Genomic DNA, 15,494 nt, shown 5'->3' on the forward strand with positions numbered 1-15,494 from the left:
CACCCACCAGCGATCCCCACTTATTAACACAATCTACACACACTAGGGACAATTTGCACGTATCAAGCCAATTAACCTACAAACCTGTGTGTTTTTTGGAGTGTGGGAGGAAACCGAAGATCCCGGATAAAACTCATGCAGGACATGGGGAGAACGTACAAACTCCATACAGTCAGGATCTAACCCAGGATCCAGGACTCTGGTGTTGTCAGGCAGCGACTCTACTGCTGCACCACCGTGCTGCTCTGCATAAAGAATGTATGGTATTGGTACCCCAACCAATTCACAATCCCCAATTGAGGACACAAGGAATTGCAGATGCTGGTTTACAAAAAAATACACAAAGTGCTTGAGTAACGCGGCAGGTCAGGCACCATCTCTGGAGACTATGGGATAGGTGACACTTCAAGTCAGGACTCTTCTTCCAATTGAACACACATGTAAAATGTTACTGAATAAAAGTTACGTCTAATTGAGGCTGCAAAACTCGATGGAGTCTTCTTCAATAAATTGGGAATGGTTGGTGGAGGCTGAAGGGCAGACCAGGGAAGCAAACAGTCGCTTTAGAATGCTGATAGAGGGAAGGCAAGGGAATAATGATGCCTGGTGTGGAATCTCATTGAAACCCCAGAAATTGCAAAGAATGATCTTTTGAATGTAGATGATGGTGAGGTGAAAATAGGAGCAAAGAGGTCCTTCTACAGTTGTACCGGGCCCTGGTGAGACCGCACCTCAAGTACTGTGCAGTTTTGGTCTCCAAATTTGAGGAAGGATATTCTTGCTATGGAGGGCGTGCAGCGTAGGTTCACTAGGTTAATTCCCGGAATGGCGGGACTGTCGTATGTTGAAAGGCTGGAGCGATTGGGCTTGTATACACTGGAATTTAGAAGGATGAGGGGGATCTTATTGAAACATATAAGATAATTAGGGGATTGGACACATTAGAGGCAGGAAACATGTTCCCAATGTTGGGGGAGTCCAGAACAAGGGGCCACAGTTTAAGAATAAGGGGTAGGCCATTTAGAACGGAGATGAGGAAGAACTGTTTCAGTCAGAGAGTGGTGAAGGTGTGGAATTCTCTGCCTCAGAAGGCAGTGGAGGCCAGTTCGTTGGATGCTTTCAAGAGAGAGCTGGATAGAGCTCTTAAGGATAGCGGAGTGAGGGGGTATGGGGAGAAGGCAGGAACGGGGTACTGATTGAGAGTGATCAGCCATGATCGCATTGAATGGCGGTGCTGGCTCGAAGGGCTGAATGGCCTACTCCTGCACCTATTGTCTATTGTCTATTGTCTATTGTCTATTGACTCGATCATGAGAAAAAGGGATGATCGCAAGATGTGTGAGCAAAAGATGAGATTATTTCAAAGGCTCTGTCAACTACGGTAGAGACAACATCCAAGTTCAGGAAGAAGGAAGTCCCCTCTGAGACACCTCTGTTTATTTTTAAAGATACCGCGTGGAAACATGCTCTTCGGCCCACTGAGTCTGCACCGTCCAGTGATCAACCGTACACTACTTTTATTCTACACACGAGGGAGAATTTACAGAGGCTGATTACCCTACAAACTTGCATGCCTGTGGAATGTGGGAGGAAATCAGAGCACCCAGAGAAAACCCACGTGGTCACAGGGTGATAGTACAAACTCCGTACAGACAGCACCAGTAGTCGGGATTAGAAACATAGAAACATAGAAAATAGGTGCAAGAGTAGGCCATTCGGCCCTTCGAGCCTGCACCGCCATTCAATATGATCATGGCTGATCATGGCTGATCATCCAGCTCAGTAACCTGTACCTGCCTTCATCTCCATACCCCCTGATCCCTTTATCCACAAGGGTCACATCTAACTCCCTCTTAAATATAGCCAATGAACTGGCCTCAACTACCTTCTGTGGCAGAGAATTCCTCAGACTCACCACTCTCTGTGTGAAGAAATGTTTTCTCATCTCGGTCCTAAAAGACTTCCCCCTTATCCTTAAGCTGTGACCCTTGGTTCTGGACTCCCCCAGGATTAAACCCGGATCTCTGGCGCTGTTAGGCAGCAACTCTATTGGTGTTGGGTTGTCAGTGGGCAGTCAGTGGGCTGGTAGTGGGCTGTTTGGTTCCCAACATGAATGGCAGCGAAGCTTGTCAGATGGACACACAAGCCAGGAGAGCCCAGGCTTCATGGTGCCAAAGTCTAGGGGGCTTCTTGGTTTCCCTGTTGACCATCCACTTATTCACATCCACATTAAAATGAGGGTCTTACAATTAGATAGAAATATTCTTCATATTTTGCTGACAAGGATATTCACTGACTAATAGTTGTTTTAAGAGCAATGATTTGATTACAGATTTTATTCCCCACAAGAATTCTTGAGCACTTAGCAGTAAACTTGTTCTTGAGTGTAGTTTAGAGGTGTTGACAAGACCTATGACAGATTCCCCAGTTTGTTTCTCTTTGTGATTAATGGTTGAAAGACACTACATTGTCCTAACATGTTCCTGAATAAGTCACCAGGTACACCAATCAGCCAAAACATTATGACCCGATGAGCCAAAACATTAGGACCACCTGCCTAATATGCTGTTGGTCCTCCGTGTACAGCCCCATACGCAGCAGGGTGTGATGCACTTTGTATTGTGTCACATTCCTCCCGTGACCACCATAAAAAAATTTTGCGACTTGTGCCACAGTAGACCTTCTGTCAGTTCGGACCAGATGAGATGACCTTCGTTGCCCTTGTGCATTGATGAGCCTTGGGCACCCAACACCCTGTCGCCGGTTTGTGGTTTGTTCCTCCTCGGACCACTGTCGGTAGGTACTCACCATGTTGACCAGGAGCACCCCACAAGCCCTGCCATTTCACAGATGTTCTGATCCAGTCTTCTGGCCATAACAATTTGGCCATTATCAAAGTCGCTCAGGTCTTTATTCCTGCCCATTTCTCCTGCATCCAACACATCAACTTCAAGAACTGATTGTTCACTTGCTGTCTAATATATCCCACCCCTTGACAGGGGCCATTGTAACAAGATAATCAATGTAATTCACTTCATCTGTCAGTGATCATAATGTTTTGGCTGATCGGTGTATATTCATTATGCCCATTCTGAAGGCAGCTACCTCTCTTACCGACTGCCTAACTATGCCAATTTTGGAAAGGCTTGCATTTATGCACGACCTTCAGCACCTCAGAATAGTTCAACGCTTTTTAAAATTCAATTAGATACTTCAAAGCCACTAATTTTACGCAGAAAACACATAAAGCATGCAAAAGAGAAGTGGTGACCAGATAATCTGTGTTCAGTGATGGTGGTCAAAAGATAAATTAGCCCAGGACATCAGACCATCTCCCCTGCTCTTCAAATACTGCTGCTATCATCCCAGTAGGAAGCTGATGCATCAATTCAATGTCTTATCTGAAAGTCGGCACAACAGACAGCGTAGTACTCCCACAGTGCCATCTCGGATTAGTGGCCTATGCTCTCATTTTGAACCCCCACTGCTCTTGGATTTTCAATATTTTCCTCAGAAACTATACCTTGTTCATCTCTGATATTTACGGGACATTTTGATCACCAACAGGCTGGTATCCATATAATATACATAATATTCATACATATTATTGCCCTATTTTGAAATTGACACTTTCCCACAACGTTTGATAATATGTCGGCTATATTTAGCATACCCACGATATGCTTCATATGACCCCCCACACCAGAAGTACAAACCCATATTCAACAATGTTCATGTTGCAGCAAGCAACCCACCCAGAAAAATCTTGCAGTTTGATACCTTCCTTATTTCTTCCGGTACCTTCATGGCATCATTCATTATTTTTGGTATGAAGCCCATTGCGATTAATTAATCATCATAATGGTCAAAGAGTCATAGTCATACAGTGTGGAAACAGCCCTTCAGCCCAACTTGCCCACATTGACCAACCTGCCCAATTTACATTAGTCCCACCTTCCTGCATTTGGCCCATATCCCTCTAAATCTATCCTATCCATGTACCTGTCTAAATGTTGCTTAAACCTGCCTCAACTACCTCCTCCAGCAGCTCATTCCATACACCCACCCCCCTTTGTGTAAAACAAGTTATCCCTCCGGTTCCTATTAAATCTTTCTCTTCCCCCCCTCACCACCCCCCCCCCCCCCCTCGACTTAAACCTACATCTTCCAGTTCTTGATTCCCCAACTCATGGCAAGAGAGTCTGTGCATCCACCCGATCTATTCCTCTCATGGTTTTGTGAACCTCTATAAGATTACTCCTCAACCTCCTGCATGTCCAAGGAATAGAGTCCTAGCCTGCTCAACCTCTCCCTATAACTCAGGCCCTTGAGTCCTGGCAACATCCTTATAAATCTTCTCTGCACCCATTCCAGATTGACAACATGGTGACATGGTGCCCAAAATTGAACATAATACTCTAAATATGGTCTCACCAACACGGGAAGTGGTGTACTTACTTTCTGTGGAGGAGGAGATTCAGTTCCTTGTGACATCTATGTTAGTGTTAGACAGCATTCGTGTTAATGCTGAAGATCAAACTTCCTGAGGAATCATTATTATTATTATTATACTCCAATTGTACCATGATGTTAGATTCCTCACAAAGTCCAGCTATGGATAGCTGATTTCATCTGGTCTCCCAGCTGTTGCTGTGGCAGTGAACTTACACTGTTAGATATAGTGCAGTGGAGAAGAATGGCCGCAAGTAGGAGAGGTATATATTTCTGGTCATTTATATATTCTAAATTGTAGGAAATTATAAATATATTTAATGTTAACTCAAATGTACTATTTTAATGACTTTATGGTGAAGTTATTTGGACTTTACTGGACTTTATCTTGCACTAAACGATATTCTCTTTATCATGTATCTGTGCACTGTGGACGGCTCGATCATAATCATGTATAATCTTTCCGCTGACTAGTAAGCACGCAACAAAAAGCTTTTCACTGTACCTCAGTACATGTGACACTAAACTAAACTAAGCACAGTTTTAATGCTATTTAATAATGTGGTTCAATATAAATAATTTTAGACGGCATTTTATAGTCTGAATGTCACAGACGTTAATATATTCTTCAGGCCTCTTGAAAGTTACGAATATCACTGATCCTGGGCATGGCTTAGCGAGGTGTCAATGTATTTCAGGGACTAACGGTCACACTTTAATGGGAAGTTCATGCAGCTGTCGCTAAAGTTAAGTGTGTGTCGGAGAACAGGCATCTTGTAGCTCACATAGGTATGTCAGACCACCCGCCAACCAGGTGCGGACCCCAATCTATAGGCAGTATACTGTCAATTTGCATGGTATTTCATTTATACCTGATTTCTCAGTTATACATTGCAAACCCCACAAACCTAATGGCCCTAATAGTTCACACAGTAGAAGGTGAGTACATGGAATGAGCTGCCAAAGGAGTTAGTTGAGGCAGGTACTATGGCAACATTTAGAAGAGATTTAGACAGGTACGTAGATAGGAAAGGTTTTGAGGGATATGGGGCAAATGCTGGCAGGTGGGACTAGTGATGATGGGGCATCTTGGTCGGCATGTACAAGTTGGACCAAAGGGCCTGTTCCCATGCTGTATGGCTTTATGACTATATAATAAATTAAAATATCCAGTTTTTTTTGTAAGCTTATGTCTCAACATTTGTGTTTTCTTGCTGTTCAGTAATAGATGACCAAAAATGCGAGCTGAACTGTAAAGCCATTGGGTACAAGTTCTACATCCGCCATGCCCCTCAAGTCATTGATGGAACTCCTTGTCAACCTGGATCTTTGAACATTTGTGTCGATGGACAGTGCAAGGTAGGATTGAAGTTGGGTTTTGCCTTTTTGTCCTCTTAAGTTTCATTGTTTAGGAAACAAAAGGTTGCTTTCAGAATTTCCTGCCTCCATTCCACAGTGTAAACTTGGCACGGACTAAGTGGAAACCCTCACATTTAAACAGGATTTCCATTGTCCTTAATCATTGTTCCAATGGGAGTATAGAGGAGTAGATCCAGAAATTCTTATGTTCATTGCATTGAATGCATTAGCTGTGACCATTTCAACAAAAGCTCAAATCAGTGTCACAGGATCAAATAATACGAAAACAATCCTGAGCAACGATGAGTGATGGTGGAAGGCTAATTTGTGCGATGTCTGTTCAGAGAAAGATTTGAAAGTGAAATTGGTTAGATGTTTTGAAGGCACCATATTTGAAGGAATGTGGGCTCATATATTAACTGCTGAGGGCAGCTACATTCCCAGTTGGATTTATTTACTTCAGGTTGTTATTGGCTTACATTAACTGTGTTAAACACGGTGGGAGAATTATTTACTGTTAGGCAATGATCTTAATCCTATCTTGCAGTCATTCATTTTCCTTCTGGAATTATCAGTCAGTAAATATGGAAGAGAAGTTTATAATTATAGTTTATAATTAAGTTTGTAATTAGTTCAATATGATCAGATTTTTTATTATTGTTAATTTTCTGATTTGAAATGCTCATGCAAGTAGTACTCAATGTATCGTATTGTTTCTATTGCTCTTCCAAATATACATGAATAAAAATTAATTCTAAGTCACTGTGCTAAATATTCGCACAACATAGCCGATGCTACTTTAGTGCTTGATTGAGGTTCCACCTCAACATCTTTCTGCATGTGGACTGAAAATGTTATCTGACCATTGTATTATATAGACTTTCTTTTTAATTAATCGTGAGCAATGAAAATAAGTATTTTAATTAAACTGAAGTGTAAACTCAATGAGGTTTTGCCACCTGAATATGTTGTTGAAAATTGAACTAGAAAATTTGTGATTCATCATCTGTGAAGGATTTAGGAAGTGGATAGAATTGCAGCAAGCACTGACATATTTTTGCTGTGTAAATCTTGGACATCCCCAGTAACAACTTGATTGCTGTACAAAAGAAATTGCTGCAGGGCACCAAGGTGCAGGTAACTGCAAATCCAATCCAACTGTTAAATTAGCATTTGTTGTTGACAAGGTGAACGAATGATTTCTGCAATTTTGAAATGGCCCTTTAGATATCTTAAATAAACAGTTACGCACAGATATAATTACGCAACATTATTTAGTGCAGATATTATTGCTTCATTATCTTAAATTTGAAGGTTGAAACAGCTGGCCTTGGCATTAAGCAAAAAGTGTAACATACTAACTTACAATTCAATTTTTTGAAGATAGCACATTAAGTCTGGATCTGGAATCCCAATCTCATTTGAGAGATGTTTTTGCTGGGGGAATGTCTCAGGAAATAGAGGAGATTGTGCCAAAGTTTTATAAATTTGCTCCTTGCAATAACATTGCCCACTGTGGGTGCCAGATTATAAATAGCATAGGCGTTCTTGAACTTGTGCCAGTTATCGTAGATTGGAAGAAGCACAAGTGAGTCAATGCTTCATCTGGAAAGAACGTTGTGTGCCAAGAAGGAGGGAAGGGAAGATGTGAAATGACACGTGTTGCATTGCCTGTGGGTACAAGGGAACATGCCGTAAGGGGTGTGGGTGGTTGATGGGAATTGAAGAGTTGACTAGGGACTGCAAAGAAAACTGTCCCTCCGAAACGCTGATCTTAGTTTAGTTTAGAGATACAGCGTGGAAGCAGGACCTTTGGCCCATTGAGTCCGCACCGACCCGCGATCACCGCACATTAACACTATCCTACACACACTACGGACAGTTTTTACATTTATACCAAGCCAATTAACCTACAAACATGTACGCCTTTGGAGTGTGGGAGGAAACCGATGATCTCAGAGAAAACCCACGCTGTCACGGGGAGAACGTACAAACTCCGTACCAACAGCACCCGAAGTCTGGATTGAACCCGAATCTCTGGCGCTGTAAGGCACCGTGCCGCCCAATCTGTATTTCAGCTGTATTCTTTTAGTTGATGTCCTCGCCCTCTAACTTCTCTCACTCACTCACTCATTGACCCGATAACCTTCTTTACAACCTAACCCCATGTCACCTGCTTTCACCCTAACAAAGGCAAACCCCTCACTCAGACTCCCTGCAGCATCACATGCTCCCTTTGTCCCCTTTGAAGTTCTGATGAAGGTTCTCCAATCTGAAACGTTGACTTTGTTTCCCTTCCCACAGCTCTGGTCTGACCGGTTGAGTATTTCTGGCATTTTCTGATTTTATTTTCTGTTTCCAGCACCTGAGGGTTTTTATTTATCTTCATCCTTTGGGTGAAAAAGGGATGAAACTTCTTAAACGTCTCAATGTCTTAAAGTTTGTTCCTGTGGCTCAGTGTTATCACAAAAGAAGTGCACAAAGGAATAGCACTTCCATCTGGTATTACTTTCCCTGAATAAATCAAAACAAACAGGAACAATGTCTTTAAATTCAATGCCCTCAGGGTCTGTATTGTCACACATTGTACTACTTGGGCCAGAGACAAGCCTAGCATGGGTTCCAAGTCCTATGTTACCCAGTTAAATATAGCTTTGTCTAACCTTTGGGTATTCTTTGAAAATATTATTTTATAATTTCTCCCATTCCCGCCTTTATATGTAATCCAAGGAATGAAATGCCTGTGGACAACCAAACCCTGAGAATTTCAGCTCAACTTTTGCCTGTGCCTACATAGATACATAGACATCAGGTGCAGGAGTAGGCCATTCGGCTCTTCAAGCTAGCAACGCCATTCAATGTGGTCATGGCTGATCATCCACAATCAGTACCTCGTTCCTGCCTTCTCCCCATACCCCTTGATTCCACTAGCCCTAAAAGCTCTATCAAACTCTCTTTTGAATGCATCCAGTGAATCAGCCTCCACTACCTCCTGAGGCAGAGAATTCCACAAATTCACAACTCTGTGTGAAAAAGTTTTTCCTCATCTCAGTTCTAAATGGCCTACCCCTTATTCTTAAACTGTGGTCCCTGATTCTGGACTCCCCCAACATCGGGAACATGTTTACTGCATCTAGCGTGTCTAATCCCTTAATAATTTTATATGTTTCTATAAGATCCCCACTCATCCTTCTAAATTCCAGTGAATACAAGACCAGTCGCTCCGTTCTTTCATCATATGACAGTCCCGCCATCCCGGGAATTAACCTCGTGAACCTACGCTGCACTCCTTCAATAGCAAGAATGTCCTTCCTCAAATTAGGAGACCAAAACTGCACACAATATTCCAGGTGTAGTCTCACCAGGGCCCTGTACAACTGCAGAAGGACCTCTTTGCTCCAATGCGCAACTCTTGTTGAGTATAGGAGCAGTGGTTTGAGATGATAATCTCATGAAATTCTTTGTCCAGGTACAACATAGAATAGAAGTTGGAATGAGTGGAATGTAAACTGACAAAACTGTGAATGCAGGTAATCTCAGTCAAAAGATGGATAAAGAGGAACAAAAGGTGAATTATAGTTTAACTCAAGAGAATTGCCGTTCCGGGATGCATAAATATTCCCAAGGGATATATCAAAGGTTTTGCCCCTTTGCCCTGGAAATCTTTGCCTATAAATGCATAAAGTCGAGGAGAAGTATTCCTGCTGGTATTGGAGACCCTGAAGACATGCATTAGGAGCTCACAGAAGTCCTGTGTTAGTGGAAGACTGCACCACCTCACAAACTGTTCACCCACTTGCTCCATCAAGCTCCTCCCATCCTATTGGTGGCAGTGTCTGCAGTTTGCCTCATCAGTCACCTCAGAAGCCACAAGTGGAGTGGAAGCAAGTCATCCTCGATCCGGAGGGACTGCCCGAGAAGAAGATTTTTACCTTAACGGACGTTTTCCATGGAGTAGCAAGTCCATGTCTCTGGGATTTGGGAGAGGCCGCACAATAATACTGGACCTGATGGGATTATTCTAAGAAGAATGAAATTTTTGAGCACGGCATGTTTTACCACAGTTGTCGCTTGTAACGAAAACTGCAACCTAACTTAAGAGAATTGGATACGTATTTGAAAAGTTTATGTTGAAAGGCTGGAAGAACAATTTGACCCAGTAGGTTCATGGGCACAGTATAACTGGCTTGATAGTGTTTGGCAAGGTGCAGTATTTAGCTGTACAGGATTTGGTTAGCCATTATTTAGCATGTTTCATTATCTGGAACATAGTGGTGTTGGCACCATGAGATATTTGGCACAATAAAATATGGCATATTTAGTGTTGCTGCATCTGGCATTGTACAGTATTTTGCACACTACATTTGGCATAAATGCATTCTATTTTACATCTTAAATGTTGAATGAACTCTTGACCGTAAATTGTTATTTTATTCCCGCTAAATCTCTGGAGTGCTGGGCCTCATGTTTAGTTTACATTACCATGTAAATGGTCTCTCTTTATTTTTATGGTCTAATTTTGTTTCTGTCTGAAGTGCATAATTCAAAGTCTAAAAATATTAAAATGTTCTGGTTCATTTACCTGCTGTGTTTAGAGTGGCACTGTGGCACCACAGTGGAGTTGCTGCCTTACAGTGCCAGAGACCCGTGTTCAATCCTGGCTACCGGTGCAGTCTATAAGGAGTTTGTATGTTCTCCCCGTGACCACGTGGGTTTTCTCCGGGTGCTCCAGTTTCCTCTCGCATTCCAAAGACTAGCAGGTTCATATGGTAACGACCTCTGTAAATTGCCCCTGGTGCATAGGGTGGAACTAGCATATGGGCGATCACTGGATGATGTAGACTTGGCGGGACAGAGGGCCTATTTCCATGCAGTATCTCTATACTAAACTGAACTAAACTAAACTAAACCACAGTGGCTGTGTGAGTGGGCGGATGCATGGCAGATGCAGTTTAATGTGGATAAGTGTGAGGTTATCCACTTTGGCAGTAAGAATAGGAAGGCAGATTATTATCTGAATGGTGCCAAGTTAGGAAAAGGGGACGTACAACGAGATCTGGGTGTCCTAGTGCATCAGTCACTGAAAGAAAGCATGCAGGTATAGCAGGCAGTGAAGAAAGCCAATGGAATGTTGGCCTTCATAACAAGAGGAGTTGAGTATAGGAGCAAAGAGGTCCTTCTGCAGTTGTACAGGCCCCTAGTGAGACCACACCTGGAGTACTGTGTGCAGTTTTGGTCTCCAATTTGAGGAAGGATATTCTTGCTATTGAGGGTGTGCAGCGTAGGTTTACTAAGTTAATTCCCAGAATGGTGGGACTGTCATATGTTGAAAGACTGGAGCGACTAGGCTTGTATACACTGGAATTTAGAAGGATGAGAGGGGATCTTATCGAAACGTATAAGATTATTAAGGGGTTGGACACGTTAGAGGCAGAAAACATGTTCCCAATGTTGGGGAATCCAGAACCAGGGGCCACAGTTTAAGAATAAGGGGTAGGCCATTTAGAACGGATATGAGGACAAACTTTCAATTAGAGAGTTGTGAATCTGTGGAATTCTCTGCCTCAGAAGGCAGTGGAGGCCAATTCTCTGAATGCATTCAAGAGAGAGCTAGCTAGAGCTCTTAAGGATAGCGGAGTCAGGGGGTATGGGGAGAAGGCAGGAACGGGGTACTGATTGAGAATGATCAGCCATGATCACATTGAATGGCGGTGCTGGCTCGAAGGGCCGAATGGCCTACTCCTGCACCTATTGTCTATTGTCTATAAACTGCAGTCTAACAATTATAGAAGGAAACATGTGAGTGGACACAAATGGGGTATGGATGATCGAATAGTAGTCACCTGTGTAAATAGGTATTTACTACTATATTTAGAGTGTGGCCCCATGTGAAATGCACTCTGAGTCTCTGCACAAACTGTCTTTAATCATGAAGCTCAGGGTCATCCACAATGGAAGTGGATCATGGAAGTATCTTGGTTAAAATGCATTCCAGCTCAAAGATATTAATATAAAACCAGAGTGACGCCTTCCCATTCTAGGGATGTCCTTTCCATGTTAAACAGATGTCCTAAGACATTGAAATGTTTTGCAGGAAGCTTTTGCACCTCAGTCTGCTGGAGTGATACCTCAGGGTTATCTTTGCCAAGCATCCAAGCATCACCAAAATTTGGAAACAGTTACAAGGGCCGCCTTTGTGTGATTGTAGAAATTCAATTTATCATGGTGTGGATATCGTGAGAATCCAAGGATTTCTGCTGCTATTATTGTGATGGGACTAAACATTTCTACATTTCTGAAATTTCTGCAAGGTTGAGAATTTATTTTTTTATCAGAAAAATGTAGCTTAATCATATAAATTTACAATGCAGTAAGTTACAATTATCCTCATCAGCCCTCTGTCAGCCATGTTGGCTGGATGATGTTGGCTGTGAGCTGGATGATCAGCCATGATCATATTGAATGGCGGTGCAGGCTCGAAGGGCCGAATGGCCTACTCCTGCACCTATTTTCTATGTTTCTATGTTTTGATAAACATCTCATGTAACATTTTTAATTTACAGCATAGAGTGGTTAACCTACTGAACTAGTGAATCAGGGGCTTGGTTCATTAATCCAGTGACATGACTTCCAAGCCCAGCTTGGCTACTTGAGTGCATAATCAATCAATATAGTCAATAGTCGTTTATTTGTCACATACACATAAATGTGTAGTGAAATGAAACATTACCCGCAGTTGAAACATTAAGACCAATAAGAATAATCGGGCGAAGACGCTGCCTCTGCCGCTGCCGGAGCTCCCGATGTCGGCCCCCACCCAGGGGCCTGTGGGCTTCCGACGTCCACGCGGCCCGCGCCGGAGCCTCCGGAGACGAGTCGCAGCCGCTCCCGCAGCATCCGAAGGCAGCCAGCGCCGCAGGTGGTGAGTCCGAACCAGAGCCCCAGGTGGTCCCAGGTGCATGGCCGGTGGTAGGCTGCAACGGGAACGGGGACACGACACAGAAACAAGTTCGTGTCTCCGTTCGGGACAGAGAATTTTTTACAGTTCCAGTTCCCGTTTCCTCCCACCCCCTCCCCCCCACATAGCATACAAACACTACACCATATTAAAACTACAACTCATACAAAAACAACAAAAAACACAAAAGACAGACGGACTGCAGGCAAGCCGCAGCTGCGACGGCAGCGCTGGCTCCTCCTCAATTGATTACAAACTTAGCATTAGTAATATCATATCATATCATATCATATCTATACAGCCGGAAACAGGCCTTTTCGGCCCTCCAAGTCCGTGCCGCCCAGTGATCCCCGTACATTAACACTATCCTACACCCACTAGGGACAATTTTTACATTTACATTTACCCAGCCAATTAACCTACATAACCTGTACGTCTTTGGAGATCAATGATCACTGTTGTTTTAGCTGCCTGTCAGCCATTAAAGTGCTTCAGTGGTATTTTATTTCATTCTTTACATGTTTAAATTATAATGTTTTATTTTTAATTGTCTACTGAATATCGTGTTGTTACTTGCGAGCAAAGCACCAATGCAAATTCCTTGTATGTATACATATTTGGCTAATAACATTTATTCAATTTATTCAATTCAATTCTTACCCAGTTCAGCATACCCAGGAAACTGCACCAACAGTGATGAGGTTGATTCTAAACTATCCTCTGAAATAATCCAGCAAATCGGCCTGGTGGCGCAGTGGTAGAGCTGCTGCCTTACAGTGCTGGGGACCCTAACTATGGGTTTGATCCTAACTATGGGTGTTGTCCGTGTGGAGTTTGTACGTTCTCCCCGTGACCGCATGGGTTTTCTCCAGGTGCTCCGGCTTCCTTCTACACTCCAAAGATGTACAGGTTTGTCGGTTCATTGGCTTTGGTAAAGATTGTAAATTGTCCCTAGTGTGTAGGATAGTGCGAGTGTTTCGGGATAGCTGGTCGGCGTGGACTCTGTAGGCCAAAGGGCCTGTTTCTGCGCTATATCTCTAAAATAAACTAAACTAAACTAAAATCATTCAGTTCAAGAACAGTTAGAGATGGACATTGAGTGGTTGTCTTACCAGTGAATAAATAAAATTTAAAAAGATATATAAAAACTTAATGATTTTGTCTTTTTTTAGTAAATCACAATTGGAATAGAGGATAAGATATCCTTAGTCTTGGGCATCATATGGAATATCTTCACTGATGATCAAAAAATGGTAAACAAATGTACATTCAAGAATTGAGGATTATAAAATCTCAGGAAAGTTTATATAGTTTGTGTATGTCAATTTCCATTAGATTAATAATCTCAAACTTCAACATTTTAAGGGACCAGGGAATTAGACAATAGACAATAGACAATAGGTGCAGGAGTAGGCCATTCGGCCCTTTGAGCCAGCACCGCCATTCAATGTGATCATGGCTGATCAATCTCAATCAGTACCCCGTTCCTGCCTTCTCCCCATACCCCCTGACTCCGCTATCATTAAGAGCTCTATCTAGCTCTCTCTTGAATGCATTCAGGGAATTGTCCTCCACTGCCTTCTGAGGCAGAGAATTCCACAGATTCACAACTCTCTGACTGAAAAAGTTTTTTCTCATCTCCGTTCTAAATGGCCTACCCCTTATTCTTAAACTGTGGCCCCTGGTTCTGGACTCCCCCAACATTGGGAACATGTTTCCTGCCTCTAACGTGTCCAACCCCTTAATAATCTTATACGTTTCGATAAGATACCCTCTCATCCTTCTAAATTCCAGTGTATACAAGCCTAGTCGCTCCAGTCTTTCAACATAATTGAAACAGAAATGTTGGAAATGTTCAGCAGTTCAGGTGAGATCTGAAGCAAGAAATAGAATTAAGGATGCAGGTCAATATCTGTTCAGAAGACATGGGGGAAATGATGCAAAAAAAGGATAGTAGCAAGGAACAAACAGAAAGGAACATTGGTAATGAAGTGGAACGGTTAAAGGACAAAAATTATGAAGTGATGATGCAAGTAAAGAGGGTTGTTAATAAGACAAAAAAAATTAATTGATGGGAAGCAAGAATGGAGATTGTAGGCCTGTTTTCTGACCTGCACAGCGTTTAAAGGGCAGTTCTACCTGGAAGTATAAATTTGGGAATTTATATATATGTTTATGCTGTGCATTAAAAATAAAATTAACAGCTTCGAAACGGAAGAAAATTAAAAAAATATCATCCAAGTCGTCTTTTTGTGGAGTAGTTATTTGAGAAATAAATGCAAGCATAATTTAAAAGCTACCTGCTTTTGAGTAACATGAATTATTGTAAGCATCCAAGGTGAAGGTTGCTAACTAGAAATCTGTCAAAAATGTTCCAGTTATTTATTACTTCCCCATACTCTGCAAATTATTATTTAGTGCATGCTTGGATAAAGCAGGCTAAAGCTTAGAAAAATAATTAAAGCACTCAATGAGGAACTTACTGTTAGAAGCACAAAAACAGCTGAAATCACACGATAGTAATGGATGGGAAAGACAATTTGGCTCATCATTGCTAGGATTTCAATAAAATCCTACTTTTATATCGCTGTTGCCAAGAATGGCTGAAATGAATCCAAGGTTTATATCTGTTGCCAGATTGCATAGATTGACCTGTTTGCCCACTAATTCGAAGGTTGCCTTTTCAGAATTTGAATCTGCTTACCCTTGCCTGTCTTTCATTCAA

At 42.3% G+C, this 15,494-nt stretch overlaps 1 protein-coding gene across 1 annotated transcript in view; it reads left to right on the forward strand.

Moving 5' to 3' along the window:
- LOC144596021 (thrombospondin type-1 domain-containing protein 4-like) overlaps nt 1-15,494 on the forward strand; it is a 385,693-nt gene that overhangs the window by 48,059 nt on the left and 322,140 nt on the right. Inside the window, exon 6 of the mRNA XM_078404084.1 lies at nt 5,675-5,811. Coding sequence (XP_078260210.1) covers nt 5,675-5,811 — 137 coding nt within the window. The remainder of the gene's footprint in view (nt 1-5,674; nt 5,812-15,494) is intronic.

This window comes from Rhinoraja longicauda, chromosome 1 (assembly GCF_053455715.1).
Source record: "Rhinoraja longicauda isolate Sanriku21f chromosome 1, sRhiLon1.1, whole genome shotgun sequence".
In the NCBI taxonomy this organism is placed as follows: domain Eukaryota; kingdom Metazoa; phylum Chordata; class Chondrichthyes; order Rajiformes; family Arhynchobatidae; genus Rhinoraja; species Rhinoraja longicauda.